The 26,814-nt window shown below is 39.0% G+C and overlaps 2 protein-coding genes across 3 annotated transcripts in view; one reads left to right on the top strand and one right to left on the bottom strand.

Annotated features, from left to right (window-relative positions):
• LOC112049543 (uncharacterized) overlaps positions 1 to 26,814 on the bottom strand; it is a 119,485-nt gene that overhangs the window by 78,200 nt on the left and 14,471 nt on the right. The window lies entirely within an intron of this gene.
• LOC112049536 (uncharacterized) overlaps positions 1 to 26,814 on the top strand; it is a 59,882-nt gene that overhangs the window by 23,507 nt on the left and 9,561 nt on the right. The window contains exons 5-13 of the mRNA XM_052890418.1: positions 4,883 to 4,983; positions 6,978 to 7,142; positions 8,280 to 8,399; positions 9,180 to 9,299; positions 11,633 to 11,762; positions 13,641 to 13,764; positions 14,768 to 14,919; positions 25,477 to 25,573; positions 26,399 to 26,526. Of these exons, the coding sequence (XP_052746378.1) occupies positions 4,883 to 4,983; positions 6,978 to 7,142; positions 8,280 to 8,399; positions 9,180 to 9,299; positions 11,633 to 11,762; positions 13,641 to 13,764; positions 14,768 to 14,919; positions 25,477 to 25,573; positions 26,399 to 26,526 (1,137 nt within the window). The remainder of the gene's footprint in view (positions 1 to 4,882; positions 4,984 to 6,977; positions 7,143 to 8,279; positions 8,400 to 9,179; positions 9,300 to 11,632; positions 11,763 to 13,640; positions 13,765 to 14,767; positions 14,920 to 25,476; positions 25,574 to 26,398; positions 26,527 to 26,814) is intronic.

Below are 26,814 nucleotides of genomic sequence, written 5' to 3' on the forward strand. Positions count from 1 at the left end.
ATACATAACGTGACCATTCTTTGGGCGGGACTGTCCCGTTTTCAGGTTCTCTGTCCCGCTGCCCCCAGTATTAATATATAAAATCGTACCGATTTCACAAAAAGATCTAAATTTATTTAAAAATTATTTTCTGCGATTCATTTGTTTTACCCATTCGCCAAAAACAGAACCCGATGTTTTAAAATGACAAATACAATTTTTTTATATACAAGATAACTACTAGTTAGTTACCTAGTATATAAAAAAAATAACTAATAGTTTTAAATAGTTAAAAAAAACTAAAAAAAACATGCTTTTAGCACGCACAAAAAATTACAAATATTGGATTTAAGTTACGTGACTATTTTATATATATTAGAGAAAACTCTTTCATTTGATATCCATATCATGGGGGTGGATTTCAACAGTCCAGCCAGTCCGACATCTTGGATTTGTAATGACGTTACTTAGCTAGTAATGTATTGTCATCAGTACTCAGAGCGTGTGCAAAATTTCATCCTAATCGAAGTCCGGGATGTGGGTCAAATTAGGATTCCAAGATTTTCTTACATACATAGTTACAAGTGAAGCTAATTTGTAGCTAGCAAACGCTTTAAGTTAACATTGCTAGTAAACGCAAAATTGCGCTCAGTGGAGTCGCTAAATTCGGATCACTTTTCGCGGTGATTTTGTAGGCACTAACATATCTATAGTGCGAAATAATCATTCGCAAACTAACGGCTGCTTCCATAATAGTTTTTTTTTTATTATTATTTCCAAATTAGCCCTTGACTACAATCTCACCTGATGGTGTGCTGTCTAAGATGGAAGCGGGCTAATTTGTTAGGAGGAGGATGAAAATCCACACCCCTTTTCGGTTTCTACACGACATTGTACCGGAACGCTAAATCGCTTGGCGGTACGTCTTTGTCAGTAGGGTGGTAACTAACCGCGGCCGAAGCCTCCCACCAGCCAGACCTGGACCAATTAAGAAAATCTCAATCTGCCCAGCCGGGGATCGAACCCAGGACCTCCGCTTTGTAAATCCACCGCGCATACCACTGCGCCACGGAGGCCGTCGAAAATAATAGTATTGAATACTATTTATTACATCTTACCAGTTGTGAAACTAATCAAATTACCTGAAACAAAAAATAAGCATAATTAATATTTTATTTACAAAAAAAATCAATTATATATATAAATGCTTTTAAACTACCTCCATCTTTAAAAGAAAAGGGGTTATAAAGCTTACGCCCATCGCGTTACTCCAATGCTGGTTAGCGGGCTTAGAATGTGAAGTATGCCACCGCATTGGGCCAGCGTGGTGGACTAAGGCTTAAACCTTTATTCTGAGGAGACTCGTGCTCAACAGTGAGCCGAATTTGAGTTGTGATGATGATGATAATGACTAATATTATAAACAACATTATACTTAATCGTAAATCTACTAAACCGATTTTGAAAATTATTTAACCACTAGAAAGCTACATTATTTGTGAGTAGTACCACATCACACTTCACACTAATCACACAAATATTATAAAGGCGAAAGTTTGTCTGTAAGTGTGTAAGTATGTTTGTTCCTCCTTAACGCTGCGGCTACTGAAGCGATTTGGCTGAAATTTGGAATGGAAATAGATTTCACTCTGGATTAACATATAGGATACTTTTCATTCCGGAAAAATCCATGGTTCCCGCGGGATTCGTGAAAAACTGAATTCCACGCGGACAAAGCCGCGGACGTCCGCTAGTATACTATATTTTATCCCCATATTCTCATAAGAATTAAAATCTCGATACTTCATGATTCGAACCCAGGACCTTGTGATTCGAAGCCGCACAAACTAACCACTGAACCACTGAGGTATTTATCAAATAACAAGTTATTGTGATACGACGTATTACAATTCGATTAGGACATGTTAGACAACAAAATATCAATTTCCCAAATCATTCAGTTGCAATTGGGTGTTATTGTAGAACGAGAGCCTGCGGTCGCTAGACCTACCGCATTATATGAAGCCGCATTATATTTTGTCAGTACATGCCCCTAGTAGGGTTGCCAACATTTCTGGAGAAAACAATAATTCTCAGATTTGTCTATAAAAAAATATAGTACGCTCAAAGAAAATATATAATTTACGGAATAAGCGAAAAAAATACATTAATTATTATAAAAACTATATTTATTTGCATTTTTTGTCTCTCATCATCATTTTTAATTTTTAAATTATTGAAAACTAACTTTTTTGTGATCCGTGCCGTTTCGTGATAGCCCAGTGGATATGACCTCTGCCTCCAATTCCGGAGAGTGTGGGTTCGAATACGGCCAGGGGCATGCATCTCCAACTTTTCAGTTGTGTGCATTTTAAGAAATTAAATATCACGTGTCTCAAACGGTGAAGGAAAACATCGTGAGGAAACCTGCATACCTGAGAATTTTCATAATTCTCTGCGTGTGTGAAGTCTGCCAATCCGCATTGGGCCAGCGTGGTGGACTATTCTAACCCCTCTCATTCTGAGAGGAGACTCGAGCTCAGCAGTGAGCCGAATATGGGTTGATAATGATGATGATGATGAACTTTTTTTGCAATTTCTTCGTTTAAAGTTTAGGGACTCGATAAGACAGTCAAGTTGTGATACGGTAGACGCTATTCATTTTATAAAAATTAATGTACATAACGTTTTAAAATTAAAGATTTGTTTGTTACATTTCATTGATGAAAATATATAGTATTTTTGCCTTCTGTATATATTTCTTCAACAGAATATATAAGCTAAAATAATTGTGTACACCTATCTAACGTTTCTGCTTACTGTTTTACTTTACTTTTCTTTTTTGTAATGTATTTATTTTTGTAATGTAGTCCTATTTATTGTAATTTTTGTAATTAGTCCTAGTCTAACGGAAAACATTAGAAAATCCCACCTGGTCTCCACGATACAGATCAATCTAGTGTGGAGACCACAGGCAATCTTATGGTTTTTTAACCGACTTCCAAAAAGGAGGAGGTTCTACGTTCGACTGTATGTATGTTTTTGAATCTATTTTTGGTTAATAAAGATTTTATTATTATTATTCACATGAATTTAACTCTCACGCCCGGTACATAATAAATATATATAAGGCCAAAAGGAAAATACATAAATTTACTTAGATACGCAAAATAATAAACATAAATATACGCTACATGAATACATATATGCTCCGGGCGGAGGATTCACCCCGGCAGGGAGACTTTATTATTATTATTATTATATAGTACCTACACAGACCCGAAAAATAGTAAAAAAACTATATATTACTAGTCCGCTAGTCTATCATAAAATGAGGCAAGTGTGGCTCTCGCAGTCTCTCAGTCCATTGGTCATTGCACGGACCAATTATAGTAAAACTTTTTGCTCCGCAGCAAATGGAGCGGAACCTTACATAACTTAACGTTCTCTAGCCAAGGTTAAGTTGCTAACTTACTTGACTTGTGTTTCCGAACAAACCACGCTTTGTTATTACCGGTTAAATAAGACGCTTTAGCTCAGCGATTAAAGATTGAAAACAAAGATTAAGGTTCGATTAGGGAACAAAATTACAGAATCTATACTAATATTATAAAGATGGAAGAGTTCGTTTGATTGAACGCGCTAATCTCAGGAACTACTGGTCCGAATAGGTTTGAATATATTGATTTTTATGATACATTCAGGTAAATAGGGTCATTGTTAACTAATTTATACATAAAAAACAAAGATTGTCTGAATATTTGCAAAATAAATGAAATTATAAAATTTCATTATCTATTAAAAATCTTTTATCGCAATTAGATGAAAATTCATACAGTTTTAGCTTCCTTACATTAAATGTGACATTTTTGAATACATGAACTATAAACATAAACGCACAAATAACAAAGATATTAGTAATTTTGTTTGAACAAATCTAACGATCATTATGACCTACGACGTCATTAAATCGTACCATTTCGCATTTTTCAGGGATCCGCGGCAGCGTCATAAATCGTATCCTTTAAATCCCTGTAGCTCCGAAAGTAATGATCGCAGATACCCTGTTCCTTTTACAAAATTGCTTTACTATTAGCATACTCTTAATTTATATACAACTAGCGGACGCCCGCGACTTCGTCCGCGTGAAACTCGATGTAAACTTTCAACTACCATACTCCTACCCTACCCTTACCCTACCCTACCCTACCCCTACCCTACGTTGAAATTTTTTCTGAATTTTCTAATGCTATAAACCTCACGGAGCCCGAGACCTTTCCAACGAATGCAAAACCGTGGAAATCGGTTCGTGCGTTCTGGAGTTATAGCGTCAGGAAGGAAAACCCGACTTATTTTTATAAAAAAACTAGCGGACTCGCTCAAGCTTCGCTTTGACTTATTAATTTATTTATTTGCACTTCTTCCCTATCCCTACCTTACACTACCCTACCTCTACTCTACCCCTACCCTACCCTACAACTACCCTACCACTACCCTACCCCTACCCTATCCCTATACCATACCCCTACCCTACCACTACCCTATCCTAGGATTTAGGGGTTTGAAAAATAGATGTTGGCCGATTCTCAGACCTACTGAATATGCACAAAAAATTTCATCAAAATCGGTCGAGCCGTTTCGGAGGAGTTCAAGTTCGAACACCGCGACACGAGAATTTTATATATTAGATATCCTATGTCCTTCTCCTGGCTCTAAACTACCTCCCTGCCAATTTTCAGCTAAATCGGTTCAGCCGTTCTTGGGTTATAAGTGGAGTAACTAACACGACTTTCTTTTATATATATATATATATAGATTTAAAAAACTGTCATCATCCCTTCTTGAACCGTGGTTAGTAGACGTGTGCGAGGAGCCTAATCTGATGATGATGCTTTGCCAACAGGTGTGAACTGGCGCTCGAGGCACAACTTGCAGCCGACGTCAGCTGGCAACAGCGATCGGGCGGTGGCGGATGCTCTGGCAAAGCTATTGCTTAAGTACCAAGTAAGATTACTCATTAGCCTTTGCTTTGTGACATACATTGATGTAATTACGGTCCTGGGTTCGATCCCCGGCTGGGCCGATTGAGGTTTTCTTAATTGGTCCAGGTCTGGCTGGGAGGCTTCGGCCGTGGCTAGTTACCACCCTACCGACAAAGACGTACCGCCAAGCGATTTAGCGTTCCGGTACGATGTCGTGTAGAAACCGAAAGGGGTGTGGATTATCATCCTCCTCCTAACAAGTTAGCCCGCTTACATCTTAGACTGCATCATCACTTACCATCAGGTGTGATTGTAGTCAAAGGCTAACTTGTAAAGAATAAAAAAAAATCGTATGTGATTCATTGTGAGTGTCCAGGATTTGGGGAGTATTTTTTTAATTCATCATTATCAACCCATATTAGGCTCACTGCTGAGCTCGGATCTCCTCTCAGAATAAGAGGGATTAGGCCAATAGTCCACCACGCTGGCCCAATGCGGATTGGCAGACTTCACACACGCAGAGAAGTAAGAAAATTCTCTGGTATGCAAATTTTCTCACGATGTTTTTCCTTCACCGTTTGAGACACGTGATATTTAATTTCTTAAAATGCACACAACTGAAAAGTTGGAGGTGCATGCCCCGGACCGGTTCGAACCCACACCCTCCGGAATCGCAGGCAGAGGTCGTATCCACTGGGCTATCACGGCTCTCATTTTTACATTTGATTACTATCAATTTACTTTTCCGTGAGTAGCTTCATCTTAGTGAGACGCTTAACTTTTTTATTTACGAAAATTCTTGATTCTGGTAGCTAACTGGGTACCTAGGTAATGAAAACTTGTGAGTGTAGGTACAAGTTAACGTATCTACCACGCAATTTGTAGAACAAATTCGTTGTCATGTAATAAGTTTGTGATTTGACATATAAGGTTTCCTGACAATCGCTTCAAAAAAGATAAAAACAGATTTGTTTCTCTATGTGAAAAGTATCAACATACTTGGACCTTGCTCAAGCAATTATACCACATACAATGTTAGTTAGTTAGTTAAAAGTCAATTGTTATTATTTCGGTAGTCATTTCAGTCAATGGTCTTATAGCGAAAAGCTTAGACCAACACCTTAAGAAGCTTTCGCTTAACTATTGGATCAAGGGATTGGATCGGATACAGAAAGCAGTGATTCTTGAGATGACGCGTATTGTAAGCTGATTTAAACATTGGTTTTTTAATTCCCAACACAAAAAGAGGGCTTAAGGCCAAAAGCGAATTTAGTTTGTTTTGTATTAAAGATGACTTATATGCGAATGTTCTTAGACATGTTTGATGGAAATCGGTTGAGCCGTTTAGGAGTTCTGGGGTATGAAAGTGGGGAAGAATAACCAAATGTCTGCAAATATACTCGAGTGAGGTCTCAAATGAAAGCGCACTGAAACAGAATATGACTTGATCGAGAGTGTAATTAATAATTTCAAGACATTCGGGGGAATTCCAAATTTTTCAGTTTTATGTTATTTCGGAACAAATATATTATTATTATTTGTCGTTCAAGTGTAGTTAATTGTAATTCTCATACACACTTCTGCTATACATTAGTTCTAATTGCAATATTCACGGTATAATTATTCTTTTATTACGACCACCAAGTATTATTTATCAACACTTAAAACGACAATGTTTAAGGTCAAACGCCGGTACGTCGTTTTTAAATACTGGACAAATCATAAACACTGGCCTAAAATGAGTTGCGTCCAGCAATCTGTAATGCCAGCCACAGACGATCAAGTAATCTCACACGCTTGCAGCGCTAACGGTCGACAGCCGATGGGGAACTTTCAGATTTTATTTTTAATGATATTTTAAACAATCTTACGGATATTCAGCTTGGTGGGAATTTAGGTAACTTCGAATGTCTAAATTGACCGGACTATAAGACAACATCAGGTGAGATTGTTGTCAAGGGCTTACTTGTTAAGAATTAAAAAAAAATTCTTCATTCGTTCATTTGATTTCACCAGGGTGTATACACTGATTCTACCAATGACGGGACAATGCGAGCTTTGGCCTCCGCAGCAAAGCTGGTGCCATATGACAGTGCTCTCTTCGTGGTCACCGACAAGGGTGCTGGCGACCCTCAGCGACTACCCCTGGCTTTGAGGGCTTTGGTAGAGAAGAGATTGAAGGTAAGGGGTATTTCTTTTACCAATGGAAAGCTATATTATCAGTGAGTAACAAATCGTCGCTTAAGTTCTAACACCGCGGTCCAAAAATACCATTTTTACTTTTTCTTTCTTTTACCAATGGAAAGCTATATTATCAGTGAGTAACAAATCGTCGTTTAAGTTCTAACACCGCGGTCCAAAAATACCATTTTTACTTTTTCTTTCTTACCAATGGAGAGCTATATTATCAGTGAGTAACAAATCGTCGCTTAAGTTCTAACTCCGCGGTCCAAAAAAATGCCATTTTGACTTTTTCTTTCCTTTACCAATGGAAAGCTATATTATCAGTAAGTAACAAATCGTCGCTTAAGTTTTTTTATTTATTGTTTTGTAGTTTATTGTGTTGCCCTTATTGAAAGAGAAACAACAATTAAAGCTGTTACACAATCCTCCTAACAAGTTAGCCCGCTTCCATCTTAGATTGCATCATCACTTACCATAAGGTGAGATTGTAATCAAGGGCTAACTTGTAAAGAATGAAAAAAAAACTGTTGTTATAAAGTCCTTTGATACATAATCTTTTAAAATTCTATACACATTTAGTTAAATTTTTAACATCTCATTACTCAATGACACGACAATCTTTTTCCCTCTTAAAAGCCCGGTGACAGGTGACAGTTGACAGCTGCCACAGAGACCAGCTACCAAGGAAGGTGGCTGTTTACATTAATAAAAAAAACAACGTATATCTGTTTCTTTGAAAATATATCCATATATTTTAAAAGAAACAGTCTTTTTGCTCTCCTGAAAAGTTGTCATTGTTTTACTTTCGCGGTGTTAGAACTTATGCGACGAAATGCTATTACATACATCCTCCCACGGGAACGGGAACTACGCGACTGAGACAGCAGGACGCTGCTAATCTATACTAATATTATAAAGCTGAAGAGTTTGTTTGTTTGATTGGACGCGCTAATTTCAGGAAGTACTGGTCCGATTTCAAAAATTCTTTCAGTGTTAGATAGCCCATTTATTAAGGAAGGTTATAGGCTATATATTATCCCCGTATTCCTACGGGAACGGGAACCACGCGAATGAAATCGCGCGGCGTCAGCAGTTTTCTATACACAATATATATGTTATGTCATGTTTCCAAAGGTATACACCATATGGACGGATCCCGACCACCCATCCGTGGAGTCGGAGCTGGCGCTGCAGGACCTGAGGAACGTGTCCTCCCACACGGAGGGGGAGGTGCTACCCTACTCTTTGATCACGGTGAGTTTCACTACTACTGTATGAGCAGTCATACTGGCGTTTTATACGCGCGCATGAGCTCAAACCTCAGACCAATTATAGAAGGACCTGTATCTCATAGTCACGAACAAAATTGTCTGTCATTTTCTGAAGAAAACGAGCTTAAATTTGGTATATATCTTATACTAAACTAGAAGTTTTTGCCCGTTTTTTACACCATTCAATTACACAGACTGGTATTTTTACGGAGCTGTTTAACCGACGAACACGATTACAACTATTAAACATCGATACTACGAGAGCCGTGATAGCCCAGTGGATATGACCTCTGCCTGCGATTCCGGAGGATGTGGGTACGAATCCGGTCCGGGGCATGCACCTCCAACTTTTCAGTTATGTGAATTTTAAGAAATTAAATATCACGTGTCTCAAACGGTGAAGGAAAAACATCGTGAGGAAACCTGCATACTAGAGAATTTTCACAATTCTCTGCGTGTGTGAAGTCTGCCAATTCGCATTGTGCCAACGTGGTGGACTATTGACCTAACCCCTTTAATTGTGAGAGGAGACTCGAGGTCAGCAGTGAGCTGAATATGGGTTGATAACGATGAACATCGATACTATAGAGACAGTTTTTATAATCGCATTAGATCGTTGATCATATACTTTGACAGAAAAGTAACGTCTGGCGAGGCAGGTCCAATACAATAATTGGTCTGAGGCTCAAACACAAAACAACAAAACAAATAAATTCCCAGTTCGAAATAACGATTTTAGTTTAAACCAGAATCCCTTTTCCAGGATACGGAGACCACTGGCAACTTGGCATCAGAGACGGAACTGCAGGAGTGGGCTCCAATGGTGGCCCCGGACATCCGACGAGCAAGGATAAGCAGTCATCCAGATGTTGACGTATACGATGTGAGTCCTTAAAGTTATAACTATTCTAAGGGCCTTATAAGAAGGCTCAAAGTCGAAAGAAAGAGCGAGCTATGCTTGGAGTTTCTCTGCGTGATCGAATCAGTAATGAGGAGATCCTCAGACGAACTAAAGTCACTGACATAGCTCAGCGAGTCGCGAAGCTGAAGTGGCATAGTTCGAAAAACCGATGAACGTTAGGGTCCCAAGGAGCTGGAATGGCGACCCCGCACCGGAAAGCGCAGTGTTGGTCGACTCCCACTAGCTGGGCTGAGGATATCAAGCAGGTTGCAGGGAGCCGCTGGATGCTGGCGGCTCGAGACCGTTGTGTTTGGAGGTCCATGCAAGAGGCCTATGTCCAGCAGTGGACGTCCATTCGGCTGATAATGATGATGAATGATAGTAGAGGATACCAATATAAGACCTTCACCCATCTGATTTACTGAATTAAATTTTTTTTATATCAAGTTAAATATACCAATAAGTATATTGCCAATGGGTTGCCTAATTAGTTAAGAATTTGATTATTTTTTACTTTTTACTGGTTTGTTAGCGAGCGACAGTATGAAGCCTTAATAATACGCTAACGTTAGGTTGACTATTTTTTGCTGTCACAACGTAAATTAAAGTAAATTAAATCGATACTAGTAAGTAGCAGTGGTTTGGTTAATAAATTAAAGTTAAGTAAGAGATGATCCAATATTGTATGGAGCCCAGGATCAGTCATTGTACCCCGGCGGAAATAAAAGAAAATATTATTTTAAACTATTTTTGATTATACAAATCTACGAATTCACTTAAATTCTTTCGAAATAATATTCATTCTCTCCCAAGAAATGCAACAATATTGGGGGTAATAATGGCGGATTGATGACGTTTTCAATGCAGTAGTCGATTTGACGTTTGCTGTCAATTGTCATGTCATAGTTGCTTTAGGGGCGCCATCTTGATATAACTCGAAAACTTGGGTTTTTTAATTTATTTATTTTTATTTAGTTTATAGTATTATTTCTTTTTAGTAGTAGTAGTATTTATTTCTTTTTATATAGTTTTATTTAGTGACAACCCTGTACCAATGTTCGTAATTAAATCGTATATGTTCCTTTGCAATAAGACGAAAGATAAGCGGCTATTGGTCGACAATATATCTTTCTCTAGGCATGAGGTATGTCGTCAACGCATACTAGTTTCACTGACGTCACACATAGATACGAATACCTTTTCTGATTGGTCGCAGGTATTCACATGACCTTCGCTTACCTCAATCAGTGAAGTATCACTTGAGGTTACGAATAAAAAGTTATATAAACAAAAATAACTCGAACCACACAAAAACGTGAGCCAACAAATGAAAAGTTAAATAAACCAATTGAACTTTTTCCCCGATCTACAAGAAGTTTCTAAACTCAAGTGGTAAAAAACTTTGTACTTCAAATCGATATGGGATAACCCATGTGTAGTAATCCACAAAAAAAGTTTATATGTATAGTTACCTCATGCATGCGGTTTTGCCTATGGTTAGAACCTGCTTGGAATAATATCAAAAATTAAACGTTTAACTTGAAGGAAAAAAATACGCGTGTCACACGGACACTGCCATGGTAAAGCTATTGTATAGCATTTTTTATCAACTTATGCAATTATAATTATTTATTCATATTAATTAATTTTATAAACACGGCTAAAACTCACGTGACATATGGTCGAAGTATGCCCGACTAGCTTCGATACGGGGCCCTTAGTCATGAGCTGGTTCTTGCAACCAACTCTCAGTTTGGATCGTGCCGCGTTGCGTTGTTAGCCGTGTTTTTATGATCAATTAGAAATATAATCAGGTAGAAAGAAGAATTGATTTAGAAGGAAAAGCTATTGAGAGATTGAAGATGAACTAGTAAGAGATTTATTGACTGCAGTAATAAAGATAGGCTGGTCATCATAATCATCATCATCAGCCGATGGACGTCCACTGCTGGACATAGGCCTCTTGCATGGACCTCCAAGCATAACGGTCTCGATCCGCCAGCATCCAGCGGTTTCCTGCAATCCGCTTGATATCCTCGGTCCACCTACTGCGCTTTCTAGCGCGGGGTCGCCATTCCAGCACTTTGGGACCCCAACGTCCATCGGCTCTTCGAACTATGTGGCCCGCCCATTGCCATTTTAGCTTCGTGACTCGCTGAGCTATGTCAGTGACTTTGGTTCGTCTGCGGATCTCTTCATTTCTGATTCGATCACGCATAGAAACTCCATAGCTCGCTCCATCGCCCGCTGACTGACTTTGACCCTTCTAGTAAAGCTGGTATTATGATAATTAATCACAATATATTCTTTCTCAGACTTTGCTGATAAGGCGAGGCAGTTCCGAAGCCATCACCCTGGGCATTCCCATCGAGAACGGAGTCGACGTCATCAGGATATTCATTGAGGGAGACGTGGAACACGCAGTGCTGTATCCACCCAGCGATGGTGAGCGCCCCCCCCTAAATATGTCCCATAAATAGGACATCTAAATGAAATTAATACAATCATGCAAATTTGTCCGCTTCAGTTTTGATGAGTGCCCTGCATCTATAAAATACCGCTGGGGTTAATTTTAAACACTCTTTCACCAATGGAAAGCTACATTATCAGCGAATAACATATGCTGTATTTTATCCTTGTATTCCTATGTGATTTTTCTTTATTCTTCACAAGTTAGTTACATGAAAATCCACACTCAGTTTTCGGTTTTTACACGCCACGGCCAGATCTGGACCAATTAAGTAAACTCAATATGCCCAGCCGAGTATCGAACCCAGGACCTCCATTATGTAGATCCACCGCGCATACCACTGCGCCACGGAGGTCGTCAAAAATGGGAAATGGGAAATACGCGGGTGAATATAGTACAGTAAAGAATGTAGTTCCCGGTTTCCACGCAGACAAAGAAGCTGGCTACCGCCAAGCCCATTTACTTGCGAATGTGGCATTAACATTCATTACTTATGTTATTGTATAGGGTAGGTATCAGTGTTGGTATAAATAAGAGGGTATTTGATGACTTGAAGTTGACAACACTCAGTTGTTTGTGAGGCAGCGTAGACACCGTCACGCTGCCAGTCGCGTTAGTGATTTTGTGCAATAACGTTTTGTGTTGTAATTATTGTTTATCGTAAATTGTTTAGTGTGGGCATGGAGAAAGAGAATGCCGGAAATGCATTCTAAAGGGATCCCTTAAACCTACCCCCAAGGTCACAAGTCCTGGGACCTGCTCGAGGTGTTTCCTCTACCACAAAATAATAGCATGGCACAATCACTATCGCCGTTATCAATTACGTCACACGTAGCCTAGAAATCTAGAAGTGGCATCAGGCACGCCGTTCTATCTATTAAACTCTATAACCCCGGACATAGTCGTTTGAGATTAATAGCAATTTGAACAACCTTGTTGGGGTAATTCATTATAATGATAACGATTTGCGTCGAGCTCATCTGACTGCAAATTACTTGTTTTGTGTAACTGATGGGCGATGGCATGCACGTGACGAAATGTAGATTCGCTTTTCATGTGGGAAACCCGGAAACTTAATAGTATTTCATATTTTTTTTATCCTCTCATTCCTGCAATCCGTCGTGAGACATTTAGCTGGATTTTAAGTAATTATATTAAGGCATGTGAGGTGCCTTAAATGGAAATGGGAAGGAAAAGAACATCAGACGATAGATGGTCCCAAATTGTTACAAACTGGTACCAACGAGACTCAAAACGCAAACGGGGTAGACCATTAAGAAGGTGGAGTGACGATATAGTCAGGGTTGCAGGTAAAACATGGCAACGAACAGCCAGAGACAGAATACAATGGCTACAATTGGAGGAGGCTTTCACTGCTACATGCAGTCCTTACAAAAAAGAATAATAAAATGAAAAATTAACATTACTAACATAATATAAAAAAATTAGATAATATCAACTAACCCACTAACAATCTATAAAACTTGTAAACCTTAATAATAAGTTTCTAAAAAATGTCTGTAATTGTAAGAAAATAAAGCTATTTTTATTTTTTATTTTTATTTATGTGAGGTGCAAAATCCAGTGATTTCGCCAAATATGTATGTATTTCGCGTGGTTCCCGTTCCCGTAGGAATACGGGGATAAAATGTATGTATAGTAAACCTATAGCCTTCCTCGATAAATGGGCTATCTAACACTGAAAGAATTTTTCAAATCGGACCAGTAGTTCTTGAGATTAGCACGTTCAATCAAACAAACAAACTCTTAAGCTTTATAATATTAGTATAGATAAAGATTAAATATTAACCAGTGTGAACTAGTAGTAATAATTGTAATTCTTTATCCCCCAGCTCCACAAATAGACATATACAACCAGACGTCAGTCAAGCTGTTCTCACCATCATCGAAGACCAGTAGCCTGTCACCGAGGGACGTATACCTGGTCTTCCCTGGCGCTACGCTGGAAGTTGACATGTAAGCATCTCATATTCTACTTGCCTCAACCACCAACCAACTAAAGAACCCTAAGCTTGGTAATGGCCTCGCGGTAAGCATCACCGGCTGGTCCTCTGAAGAGAACGTCAAGCGACCGTATTGTTGGTTAATGGCTAACACTCAACAACTAACAGAGTGCGGGGGCTTTGCTATCTTTTCCATATCTCCATCTAAAGTCGTCCACTAAGCTCTCCACTGGAATTTACTTCCATTAGCTAATCATAAACATGTTCTCAATTTGATAAAGGCTTTCATAACTTTGAAACAGCTAAACACCCAGTCCCTCTGAAGAGGGACTCTTTTATATCGCCACCCAACCTCTCCACGAGACTTCATTTCGTTGACATTGACATGTGCTTAAGTTGACGTTGATAAAGGCATTCCCAAGATTGATGAAGCCAGACCCAGTCGCTCTAAGGAGATGGAATCCTTCTACATCTCCACCTAACCCCCTAGAGCTATCCATTGCACTTCTCATCTGCGTCAGAGGGATACTCAGAGCCCCTCACTTGGTTGGATATTAAATTAGCTACCAATATCCTGGAGAAATTATTCGCCAATGTCACCAGGTTGAACTGTTCCAAGCAATACTCGTCTTCCCGAACTTGTCCGAAGGAATCTACAATACTTGCGCGTTTTGGGAACATGGCAGTCCATTGATGCCCTACACCGACACAAATTGGAGTATCTTTGCAATGAACCATTAAAGATTGGCTGATGTTGATCAAGGTATTCCCATACTTGCAAGTGGTGTTTGTCATGCTCTCAAGTTTTGATGATACTGTATCCAAAGGAATTAACACTTGAACACTCTGGGCATATAACGGCCCAAACATTGTAGCAAGCTATGCTGACACAAACTGGAGTATTTCTACATTGTGCCGTTGCAGATTGGCAGATAACGAGAAAGGCAACGCATTTGCAAGAGGTCGTAAAACATTGACATGGCCTAAAGTTCTGATGATCCTCTATCTCCACACAGGCTCTCAGTACTGCCGGCAGCGGCGCCAGCAACGGACACGTCAGCGCTGGTCGGCATGTGGCACCTCAGCGTGCGCTGCGACTCCTGCGAGTACACGCTCAGCGTCACAGCCCGGACGGACCTGCACTTGTTCGTGGAGACAGCTCCCAGAGGTACTGTGACTCTAGTTTTGCCTGCATCAGTGGCATATATGTCAGCGCTGATTTGGGAGAGGGCAGAAGCACTGCCAGAAACAGAATCGAGCCCGACGCGACCTCCAGATGACCTCCTTCACTCTCTCTCTGAGGATGTCTTAGCAAGGGGAGAAGCTCTCACCGTCACACTCACTCACATACACATACACACACACAAATACAGGGATACTGTGACACGTTACCTTTACACAGTTTGGGCGAGGGCAGAAACTCTGCTAGAATCGAGTCCGACGAGCAGATTAACAGTGGGTACCTGAGGATCCTCTCTCTCTCTGTGAGGATGTCTCTTAGCAAAGGCAGTAGCTCTGCCAGAGTCGATCCCAAAGGCTACGTAAACGATGGGTACTAAACTTTTCTTTGAGGATGTCACTAAGACGAAACGTCGACCCAGAGAGACATGGTTTATAGGCCGAGTGTATCAGGTATCCTGATACCTGAAAATAGTAGTATACCAGGTCGTAATATAAAATCAAGTCTTGGAAAGCTTTCTAATAATGGCTCCCACCTGCCCGCTTTAAGAATGTCTCGTCAACGACGAATCGTTGTCTTAGAGACATTCTGAGATGAGGTTTATTGGCTGAGTGTATACAAATCCACTTTGAAGAAAATTGAGGTCTAAATCTTAATCCATGTTTATGAATATGAAGGTTGACGAGGATAATAACTCCGTAGAGCAGCACGCAACGGAAGCTTTCAAAAAGAATATTCTATTCCCGTTTTTGCCACTTTTTCACTGAAGGTCCAATCCTATTATCAATAGCGTAAGGTCATAAAGCCTATATTATAGCCTATTTTTATAAACGGACTATTAAAACCAAAAGGATTTTTTTAATTCATACTAGTAGTCTCTGAAATTAGCGTGTTTAACCAACTGTTCAGCTTTATATTATTAACATAAAACTATAGCTTGGCAAGTTGATGACACACGATGATATGCGGGCGACGGGGGGAAAGGAATGCGCGGGTATGAACTCGTGCGCGCGGGGCATTGCTACCCCCCTCCCGGAGAAAGACCTGCTCGGGTGTGAGGTCATGCGCGCGGGGCAGAGGGAAGGACTGCGCGGGTATGAAGTCGTGCGCGCGGGGCATCGCAACCCCCCCCCCCCCTCACGGACTTATATTTATGTAACTTTTTATTCAAGCTATGTTAGTCTACGGAACCAGTACACCGATAAGAATCTCACAAGTAACAAAGTTTTTTTTTTTCAATTCATAATTCGGCACCGCAAAACGGGATACAGTACCGCAAAAACATGGCACAAGTTCATTAGCCGTGTACGTATAGCTGTTGATTTAATCACAAACACGCAATTTAGACTTTATTACTATTGTGATAGAGTTTAAAGTACAATTGTCGGGTAGACAGAAAAAAATTGCCTAAAGTAATCTGTAGTGATTAATTAGAATCATTACATTGTTAGTCGTCTTTTTGATAGCATTAATATTAAGAGGATGCTTACTGCCTTACTGGTTAGGTTAGGCTGTGTGGTTTCGAATCACGAGGTCCTGGGTACAAATCCTGAGATACTGAGGTGTTTTTTAAGAAATTTCGAATTATAATTCCGCCAATGCCTCGGAGAGTACGTTAATCATTGATGATAAAACTGTTAGATGTGTTACTAGGTCATGTAAAATGAGGCGCTCAAAAGAGGAAATTTATAAACAACTTAATGTTAGTTGTGGTCAACAACGAACGTTATTTAAACAAATAATACCCAAATATCGTCTACAATGTCGAGTTGTGTATTCAGGAAGTGTAAAAACTATATATACACTAGCGGACGCCCGCGACTTCGTCCGCGTGGAATTTAGTTTTCCACAAATCCCTCGGGAACCATGGATTTTTCCGGAATAAAAAGTAGCCCATGTGTTAGTTCATGCTATAATATATCTCAATACCAAATTTCAGCTAAATCGGTTAAGTAGTCGAGGCGTGAAAGAGTATCAAACATTCATATAATTAAAATCATCAGTTTTCGCAAATCTTGGGAAACCATGGATTTTTTCGGGATAGAAAGTAGCCTATGTGTTAATCCAGAGTAAAATCCATTTCCATTCCAAATTTCAGCCAAATCGCTTCAGTAGTAGCGGCGTTATAGAGTAACAAACATCCAAACATTCATACAAACTTTCGCGTTCATAATATTAGTAGAATAGGATAAATAAACAATGTAATTAAAGATAAAATAGTACATCTGTGTGCTCAGTGTTGTAGCCTATTATTCGGATCACTTTATGCGGTGATTTTGTAGGGACGTAACCGATCTATACTATTACATTATCATTGCCCTACAAAACCACAAACTTTACCTCTATAGAATACAAGTATTAGTATAGATTTATTAGCTTAAAAAGTCCCACCCTACCATATTAAGTGCATTTGACGGCCTCCGTGGCGCAGTGGTATGCGCGGTGGATTTAATGACGGAGGTCCTGGGTTCGATCCCCGGCTGGGCAGACTGAGATTTTCTTAATTGGCCCAGGTCTGGCTGGTGGGAGGCTTCGGCCGTGGCTAGGTACCACCCTACCAGCAGACGTACCGCCAAGCGATTTAGCGTTCCGCTACGATGTTATGTAGAAACCGAAAAGGGTGTGGATTTTCATCCTCCTCCTAACAAGTTAGCCCGCTTCCATCTTAGACTGCATCATCACTTACCATCAGGTGAGATTGTAGTCAAGGGCTAACTTGTAAAGAATAAAATAAAAAAAAAATTAGTATAGATTTATTAGCTCAAAAAGTTCCATATTAAGTGCATTGACCTTTAGACATGTACGGTCAGCAAATTGCAGCAAATTTTAATTGGTTAATAATTTCGTAACGTTTTTTTTTTTTGCATGCGTATTTGGTGTGTCTTGCTTGCACAAGTCGTTTTTTTTATTTACACGTATAAAGCTTGCATTAGCTAGATCTACCACATTTTATAAAGACATTTGTTAGTCCATTATCATAGGTGAATCATCGTTAAAAACCCATTTTCGGCTCACGGTTGAGCACGAGTCTCCTCTCAGAATGATTAGGCTTATAGTCCACCACGCTGGCTCAATGCGGATTGGCAGACTTAAAACACGTAGAGAATTAAGAGAATTAGGTATATGCAGGTTTTCTCACGATGTTTTTCCTTCACCGTTTGAGACGCGTGATATTTAATTTCTTAAATGCACACAACTGAAAAATTAGAGGACCGGATTCGAACCCACATCCTCCGGAATAGGAGGCAGAGGGCTATCACGGCTATCACGGCTCAGTATTTAACATATTTGTTCACTGGCCTACACATTTTATGGAAATAGATTTTACTCTGGATTAACACATAGGCTACTTTCAAATCCGAAATAATACATGGTTCCCGCGGGATTTGTGATAAACTGAATTCCACGCAGACTAAGTCGCGGGCGTCTGCTAGTGAGGATATATCCAATGATGTTTAATACTGTTAGATGTGTTACTGGGTCATGAAAAATGTGTCATTGAAAAGAGGAAATTTCCACATCTCAATTTTAGTTGTAATCAAAAACGAATATCATTTAAACAAATAATACCTAAATATCGTCTACAATGTCGATGTAAAACGACAGCCTCTGTGGCGCAGTGGTATGCGCGGTGAATTTACAAGACTGAGATCCGGGGTTCGATCCCGGCTGGGCCGATTGAGGTTTTTTTAATTGGTCCAGGTCTGGCTGGCGACAAAGACGTACCGCGAAGCGATTTAGCGTTCCGGTACGATGGTGTGTTGAAACCTAAAGGGGTGTGGATTTTCATCTTCCTTCTAACAAGTTAGCCCGCTTCCATCTTAGATTGCATCATCACTTACCATCAGGTGAGATTATAATCAAGAGCTAACTTGTAAAGAATAAAAAAAAAGAAAAAAAAAATATATTATTACATAAATAAATAAATAATGGAATTAAAGACAAAATTGTGCATGTGTGCTTTTTGTAGCCTATTATTCGGATCACTTTTTGCTGTGATTTTTGTAGTGACATAACCGATCTATAGTATAAAATTATCATTGGGTAGGTATATCTATTCTTTATGCCGGTTCTTAGACCTTAAGTGCATCAAAGTCAAACATTCATTTATTTCAAATAGGCTTAGTTTACAAGCTCTTTCGAAACGTCAGGTTCATAATATTAAACTTAAGATGATGGTGATAATAATCATTCGAAAACTTAAAATAAAAGTTACGAGGGTTCCAAACGCGCCTTGGTCCGAGAAGATTAGCAATATCTATCTGACTATAGCACGCCCAGTACATATAATATTGATCTCGATGTTTTGGCCATGATTTCTAATATCAGCGAAAGACAAATTATTTGACCTTAATTATGTTTTTATAATTTTTTTATTAAGTTTCAGCACAATGACCTCAGTTTCTCAACACGTGGGCCTTAATATTATCACGAACAAGACAAATATATTCATAGCCCCCATAGCTCAACGGTAAGAGCGCTCGGACTCATCACCGAGGGGTGGTGGTTCGATCCCCGTACCGTTGGTCTATTGTCGTACTCACTCCTAACAGTCTTTCCCGACCAGCTGGAGGGGAATAGGAATATTGTTCATGTTTAAAAAAAAATTATGGCAAATATTCTTTTATAAAAAAAAAAAATCGTGTAGTATGTACCTAGTACTCTAACCTGTTTTTGTTTAAAACTCTACTAACGAAATCGTAGACGAGTATGGTCACTGCTGAGCTCGAGTGTCCTCTCAGAATGAGAGGGGTTAAGCCAATAGTCCACCACGCTGGCCCAATGCGGATTGGCAGACTTCACACACACGCAAAGAATTAAGAAATTTCTCTGGTATGTAGGTTTCCTTCGCCGTTTGAGACACGTGATATTTAATTTCTTAAAATGCACACAACTGAAAAGTTGGAGGTGCATGCCCCGGACCGGATTCGAACCTACACCATCCGGAATCGGAGGCAGAGGTCATATCAATTGGGCTATCACGGCTGTGTAAATAATTCGCATTCCCTCATTTAATTAATTTCCAAGAAAAGTCAATTAACATGATTATAAAAAACATTTAATATATATTTTTTTATCTTTACAAGTTAGCCCTTGACTACAATCTCACCTGATAGTAAGTGATGATGCAATCTAAGATGGAAGCGGGCTAAGTTGTTAGGAAAGAGGATGAAAATCCACACCCTTTTCGGTTTCAACACGACACCGTACAGGAACGCTAAATTGCTTGGCGGTACGTCTTTGTCGGTAGGGTGGTAACTAGCCACGGCCGAAGCCTCCCACCAGCCAGACCTAGACAAATTAAGAAAATCTCAATCTGCCCAGCCGGGGATCTAACCCAGGACCTCCGTCTTGTAAATCCACCGCGCATTCCACTGCGCCACGGAGGCCGTCGCGATTGCGCATGGCGACGCGTCGCCACACCGCACACACTGCTGCATGTAGACTGTATTATCTATACTAATATTATAAAGGTAAAGAGTTTGTTTGTTAGTTTGATTGAACTACTGGTCCGATTTGAAAAATTCTTTCTGTGTTAGATAGCCCATTTATCGAGGAAGGCTATAGGCTATATATTATCCTCGTATTCCTACGAGAACCACGCGGGTAAAACCGCGCGGCGTTAGCTAATATCATCATATAGCGTGGCGACGCGTCGCCATGGCATGCGTCGCCACTCCAGAAATCAGTTTTACGTGCGCTTATAGGTGTTTCCCATCAAAAGATACATAAAAATTTAAAAACACAAAAGCATGCACTATGAAAATAAATCATAAATAAAAGAAATGTATAACCTTTCGATTTATCGCTGACAGGAATCGGCCATCTTGGCAAAATGGCGTCGCACTCTCTGTGGGTCAAGGGCACACATATTGCACAGTTCACACTTCACACACACGCGAGGCCCGGTTCGAGATTCAAATGTCGAACGCTTTCCAACGTGACATCATAGACAAATATGATTTTTTTTTTATAAGAACGCAAAGAACCTTTGTTATACTGCTGCCACATTCTACTTCCTACTATCCTACTAATATTATAAACGCGAAAGTTTGTATGGATGTTTGGATGTTTTTACTCTATAACGCCGCTACTACTGAAGCGATTTAGCTGAAATTAGGAATGGAAATAGATTTTACTTTGGATTAACACATAGGCTAGGATTTTATCCCGAAAAATGTTTATGTATATAATATGTTTATTATGTACTAATGGTATTGTTGATGATATATTAAATGTTTTATAATTTGAATAGTTCACACGCAGAGCTTGATCGCTTTCCAAGTTCCAACATGACATTATAGAGCCATAGACAAATGTTTTTTTTTTTTGTTTTATCACAACGCAAAGAACCTATTTACATAGTTCTCGTTTGTATTGATGATATATTTTATATTATATTGTATGTTTATACGCCTTTTATCGATATTATAATGAAGGTCATTTATATAATTACTGTTTTTATATGTTTTAATGGCAGTGTTGATGATTGATGAAATGGTTACAGTATATTATTTTCAGAAAGGCAATAATTATTTATTAGCTAACGTTACGTACATTTTTATTTAATATCATTTATTTTGTATGTTTAATTAAGTTCTTACACTTGAAATATTTTTAATTCTCGTTACAAAATCACCATAGAAGACGGAAATTTTACCATAACCTACCACCATACCATAGATACGTGCGAAGATCAGCTGTTAACACACTACAAATAAAGGCAGATATTTTGGCGCGAAAAGTAATTTGATAATGACAGATGTCAGCGCGAAATTTACATCAAAAAATTGCCGTGGCACAGACCAAAAAACATTTTGATTAAAACCCCTTAAAAATACACCATAGACAAAAAGATGTAAACTTTTTCGAACACACGAATCAACCTTTGCTCGTCAATGACCTCACTATAGTTTTTGCCAAAATGGCGGACTTTTCGGCGGGAAACACTTGGCGTTCTACCGACGTCTATTGACAAACTAAGTTCAAACGCAAACATTATTTATGTATGTTATCTTTAATTAACCTATAGACGTACACATAAATATAATATAGCAACAAATGACGCGTGTGTATTAGGGGTACGCAGTGCAAGTAAAAACGAAACATTTTAAAATTAACTTCTGTACAATAGTATAAATCGATTTTTACAAAGAATTACCAGGTAGCCCTATTTTTAACCGAGTTCAAAAAAAAGGAGATTCTCAATTTGACGCTTTTTTGTGTTTGTTACCGCATAACTTCGTCATTTATTAACCAATTTCAAAATTATTTTTTTTGTTTGAAAGAGTATACTTCCAGATTGGTCCCATTTAATTTTCGTGAAAATCGATTCAATGATTTTGTGTTAAAATGAAAATAACGAAATGGCCCGTTCACTGAACGAAAGCGCCACAGTACGGGCAGTTTCGTTATTTTCATTTAAACACAAAATTACTGAACCGATTTTTATGAAAATTAATTGCTAGGACACACTAAAAACGACATCTTTTTAACAAAAAAAATTATACCGACTTATAAATCACAGAAATAAACTAAATAGCGAAAAATATCATCGTATATGCTACCATCTGATCACCTTGAAGGCGGTGCCAACACAGTGTTGCATTAACTAAACCCGATTAAATCATAAACTTTTAGGATTTAAAGACAGTTTTTTTCCGTGGTTCTTTTAGAAACGGCTTCAATTAATACGTCACTGGCTTGGCACCGCCTTCAAAGTGATCAGAAGGTAGCACGTACGATGTTATTTTTTGCTTTTTAGTTTATTTTTGTGATTTTGAAGTCGGTTCAATTTTTTTGTTAAAAAGATTTTATGCAAGAATATTTTTTTTTCAACAGTGTGAGTTCCGAATTCGTCTCTATCTATAGTATCGACTTAGACAAAGAGAGATAGAGACGAAATCAAAATCCTTACTCAAGTTATAAATTTAAGTTAAAATTATTCATTACAGACTAACGCTACGGAACCAAAACATTGTTACGTAGACACTCTTTACGTAAAATACAATAGTTTATCATGAGTTATTTTCATTAATTAGGCCCCGATAAACAGGTTTAAAAATACAGTATACAAAACTAATCAATAGATAATAAATAAAACTAACTGTCTGTTCTTATATTTCAAAATAAAGTCTGTGTTTTTGCAAGTGCTAACAGTTATTACAACCCATATTCGGCTCACTGCTGAGCTCGAGTCTCCTCTCAGAATGAGAGGGGTAAGGCAAATAGTCCACCACGCTGGCCCAATGCGGATTGGCAGACTTCACACACGCAGAGAATTAAGGTAATTCTCAGGTATGCAGGTTTCCTTACGATGTTTTCCTTCACCGTTTGAAACACGTGATATTTAATTTTTTAAAATGAACAAAACTGTAAAGTTGGAGGTGCATGCCCCGGACCGGGTTCGAACACACACCCTCCGGAATCGGAGGCAGAGGTCATATCCACTGGGCTATCACGGCATTGATACAGTTATTTACACTGACATTGTCTGTCTGTGTGATTATGCGTGATAACCATTGAAACGCTTGAACTGATTTAAATAGGACTTTCACAAGCAGAAAGAGGACGTTATTGAGCTATATTATTTATTTTTCTGTCACGACAGGAAAAAATATGATAATTCAGGTTTCTATGCAGACGAAGTCGTGGGCTCTCGCTAGTAATATTATAATTCATTCACAACAAGAGCAAGTATGTAAGTCCTTTTTACGACTTATCACCCGCCGCGTCTCGCAGATAACCTCACAGATATCGTCTGTGACGAGCGTCGCTTCCGTGCCGCGTCGCATATGCACAGACCTACGTCACGTGCATGCGTGCATGCCATGTTAATTAGTCTACTCATGCGACGCAAAAAAATCATGTATTTTTATTGTATATGGTCCTTTGTGACGTTATAAGAGACGAAACGCGTGGATTAATTTTGTTGATTCTTACGTCAATAAATTCATTTTAGTTTTGATTTTCTCTTAGTATTATGAGTGGTTCTAAAAGGATATACATGTAGTCTTTATAATCGTCTCCTTTTCCTTATCCCACTTAAGTAAGGTCGGTAAAATATGTTAATTTCTTCCATTCCCTTCTAACATTAAAATCTCAAAACAAATCAAATTAAAACATGTCAAGGTTGTGTAGTACAATGAAAAGAATGTGGCGATTCAAGTTTTCTACACAGACGAAGTCGCATGCGTCTGCTAGTAGTATTATAATTCATTCACAACAAGAGCAAGTATGTAAGTCCGTGTTTACAATTACTTATCAGTCACCCGCCGCGTCCCGCAGATAACCTCACAGATATCTGCTGTGACGAGCGTCGCTTCCGTGCCGCGTCGCATATGCACGTCACGTGCATGCGTGCATGCCATGTTAATTAGTCTACTCATGCGACGCAAAAATTCATTTATTTTATGGACTTAGTGACATTTTATGAGACCTAACTATTGATTAGATTATTTATAATAAAACGACGCACAATAATGTAGAAACTTTCACTTAAAAACTGGCCACTTTTTCTTTGACAGTTTTAAAATTATTGGTAAGAAGGCCTTTAAATATAGTCCAATATTCAATAAAATCACGAATTCAGAGCAAGTTCAACCATAAGGATTGAGTTTAAGGTTGATTTTGCAAATGCGACTACTTGAATTGAGTGCCAAGAAGTTGTGTTTGGCACTCAATAAGTGGGGACGTTTTTTGGTCGCTGATTGTGCAGCCACTTTTTAATAAGAGATCGATGGACCTAACACATGGTTTAAATTTGACTGTTGCGTATTTTTTGTCGTGATTTTATCCCGCTAGCATGAGTGGTTCTAGCCTAATTTATTGTTTTAGTCTAGTTCATGCCATGTTTAATTAGTCTACTCAAGCAACGCTTAAGTCATGTATTTTTATTGTCTACTAGCGGTAGACCGCGACTTCGTCCGCGTGGAATTAAGTTTTTCACAAATCCCGCGGCAACCATGGATTTTGCGGGATGAAAAGTTGTCTACTAGCGGTAGACCGCGACTTCGTCCGCGTGGAATTAAGTTTTTCACAAATCCCGCGGCAACCATGGATTTTGCGGGATGAAAAGTTGTCTACTAGCGGTAGACCGCGACTTCGTTCGCGTGGAATTCAGTTTTTCACAAATCCCGCGGCAACCATGGATTTTGCGGGATGAAAAGTAACCTATGTGTTAATCCAGAGTAAAATCTACTTCCAAATTTCAGCCAACCAAACCAAAACATTGGTTAATGTTAACATAAAGGAGGAACAATTATACACAAACACACACACACACAAACTTTCGCCTTTATAATATTAGTGTGTTAGTGTGATGTATTGATTGATCCTTTGTGACGTTATAAGAGACCAAACGCGTGGATTAATTTTAATTCTTACGTCAATTGATACATTTTAGTCTAAATATTGTCCCAGTAACATGCATGATTCTTGCGGGATTTGTGAAAAATGGAATTTTTTATGCCCACTAATAACCATAATATAAAGCAAATTAAAATTTAAAAAAAAACTTTACTAAAAATATTATTCGTTTTCCAGATATACTCAAACTGAGGGTGACAGGCGATGCTGCGAGCGTCAGAGAGTCGAACTTGGTGGACGAATTTGGAAATGAGCTGTCTAAACTTGCTTTCAGGTAATGCATATATCATTATCAACCCATATTTGGCTCACTAATGAGCTCGAGTCTCCTCTCAGAATGAGATGGGTTAAGCCAAATAATCGTGGTGGATTAGGGCAATGGATTGGCAAACTTCACACACGCAGAGAATTGAGAAAATTCTCTGGTATACAGGTTTCCTCACGATGTTTTCCTTCACCGTTGGAGACACGTGATATTTAATTTCTTTAAGTGCACATAATTGAAAAGTTGGAGGTGCATGCCCCGGGCCGGATTCGAACCCACACCCTCCAGAATCGGTGTCAGAGGTCATATCCACTAAGCTATCACGGCTCTTCGCATCGCATCGCATCAGTAACTTTCAATATTATTCAAGAAAAATAGCATGTTATGTTTTTAAATCTATACTAATATTATAAAGCTGAAGAGTTAGTTATCTTGTTTGATTGAACGCGCTAATCTCAGGAACTACTGGTCCGATTTGCGAAATTCTTTCAGTGTTAGATAGCCCATTTATCGAGGAAGCCTATAGGCTATATATTATCCCCGTATTCCTACGGGAGACGGGAACCACGCGGGCAAAACCACGCGGCGTATTTTATAAAACTGTTCACAAAAACTTGAGAAATAATATGGAGTATTTATTTTTTTGGTAACTATTGATTATTACATTAATTTACGTAATTATTGTTAGTGTTAAATTTTGAAATACAAATTATGAAAAAAGTTAGTATATGCAGATATCAAGTAGACGCGTGAAGTTTTTTTTTAATGGATTTCACCGGCTTCACCACGCTGCGTGTAAGACTCATCTGTATGATATTTACTCTGTGTGTACAGCTACCAACCAGTGACAGACAACGGTCACAATCCAGAGGTCCCTGCGGCAGACATTTACGGTGACGTACCCCTGCCAACCGTCACAGCCTCCAAGGTGTATGTCAAGGTCGTTGGAAGAGATATCAAAGGTAATAACATTAACTAGTGTTATCGCCGCGTTGCAACGACTTGCGGTACGAACGGCTTCAGTGTGCTCGTGGCGTTCGAGCCGTCCACATCTCTTGTTGTGTAATTCTTTATGGGTTACTTGGGATAGGCGGGGAGAGTGACTTGAGTGGACAAGGGGAGTGTTTGTTAACAGTCAAAGGATTCTTTAACCCTACACACGTCGATCACAAGTGCGTGACTTCACTCAAGGTCATTCTCTGCCATAGGGTCTTATTTTGGTTACAGTTTGATTTGTTGATAAGTTGTCC

This window comes from Bicyclus anynana, chromosome 27 (genome assembly GCF_947172395.1).
Source record: "Bicyclus anynana chromosome 27, ilBicAnyn1.1, whole genome shotgun sequence".
In the NCBI taxonomy this organism is placed as follows: Eukaryota; Metazoa; Arthropoda; class Insecta; order Lepidoptera; family Nymphalidae; genus Bicyclus; species Bicyclus anynana.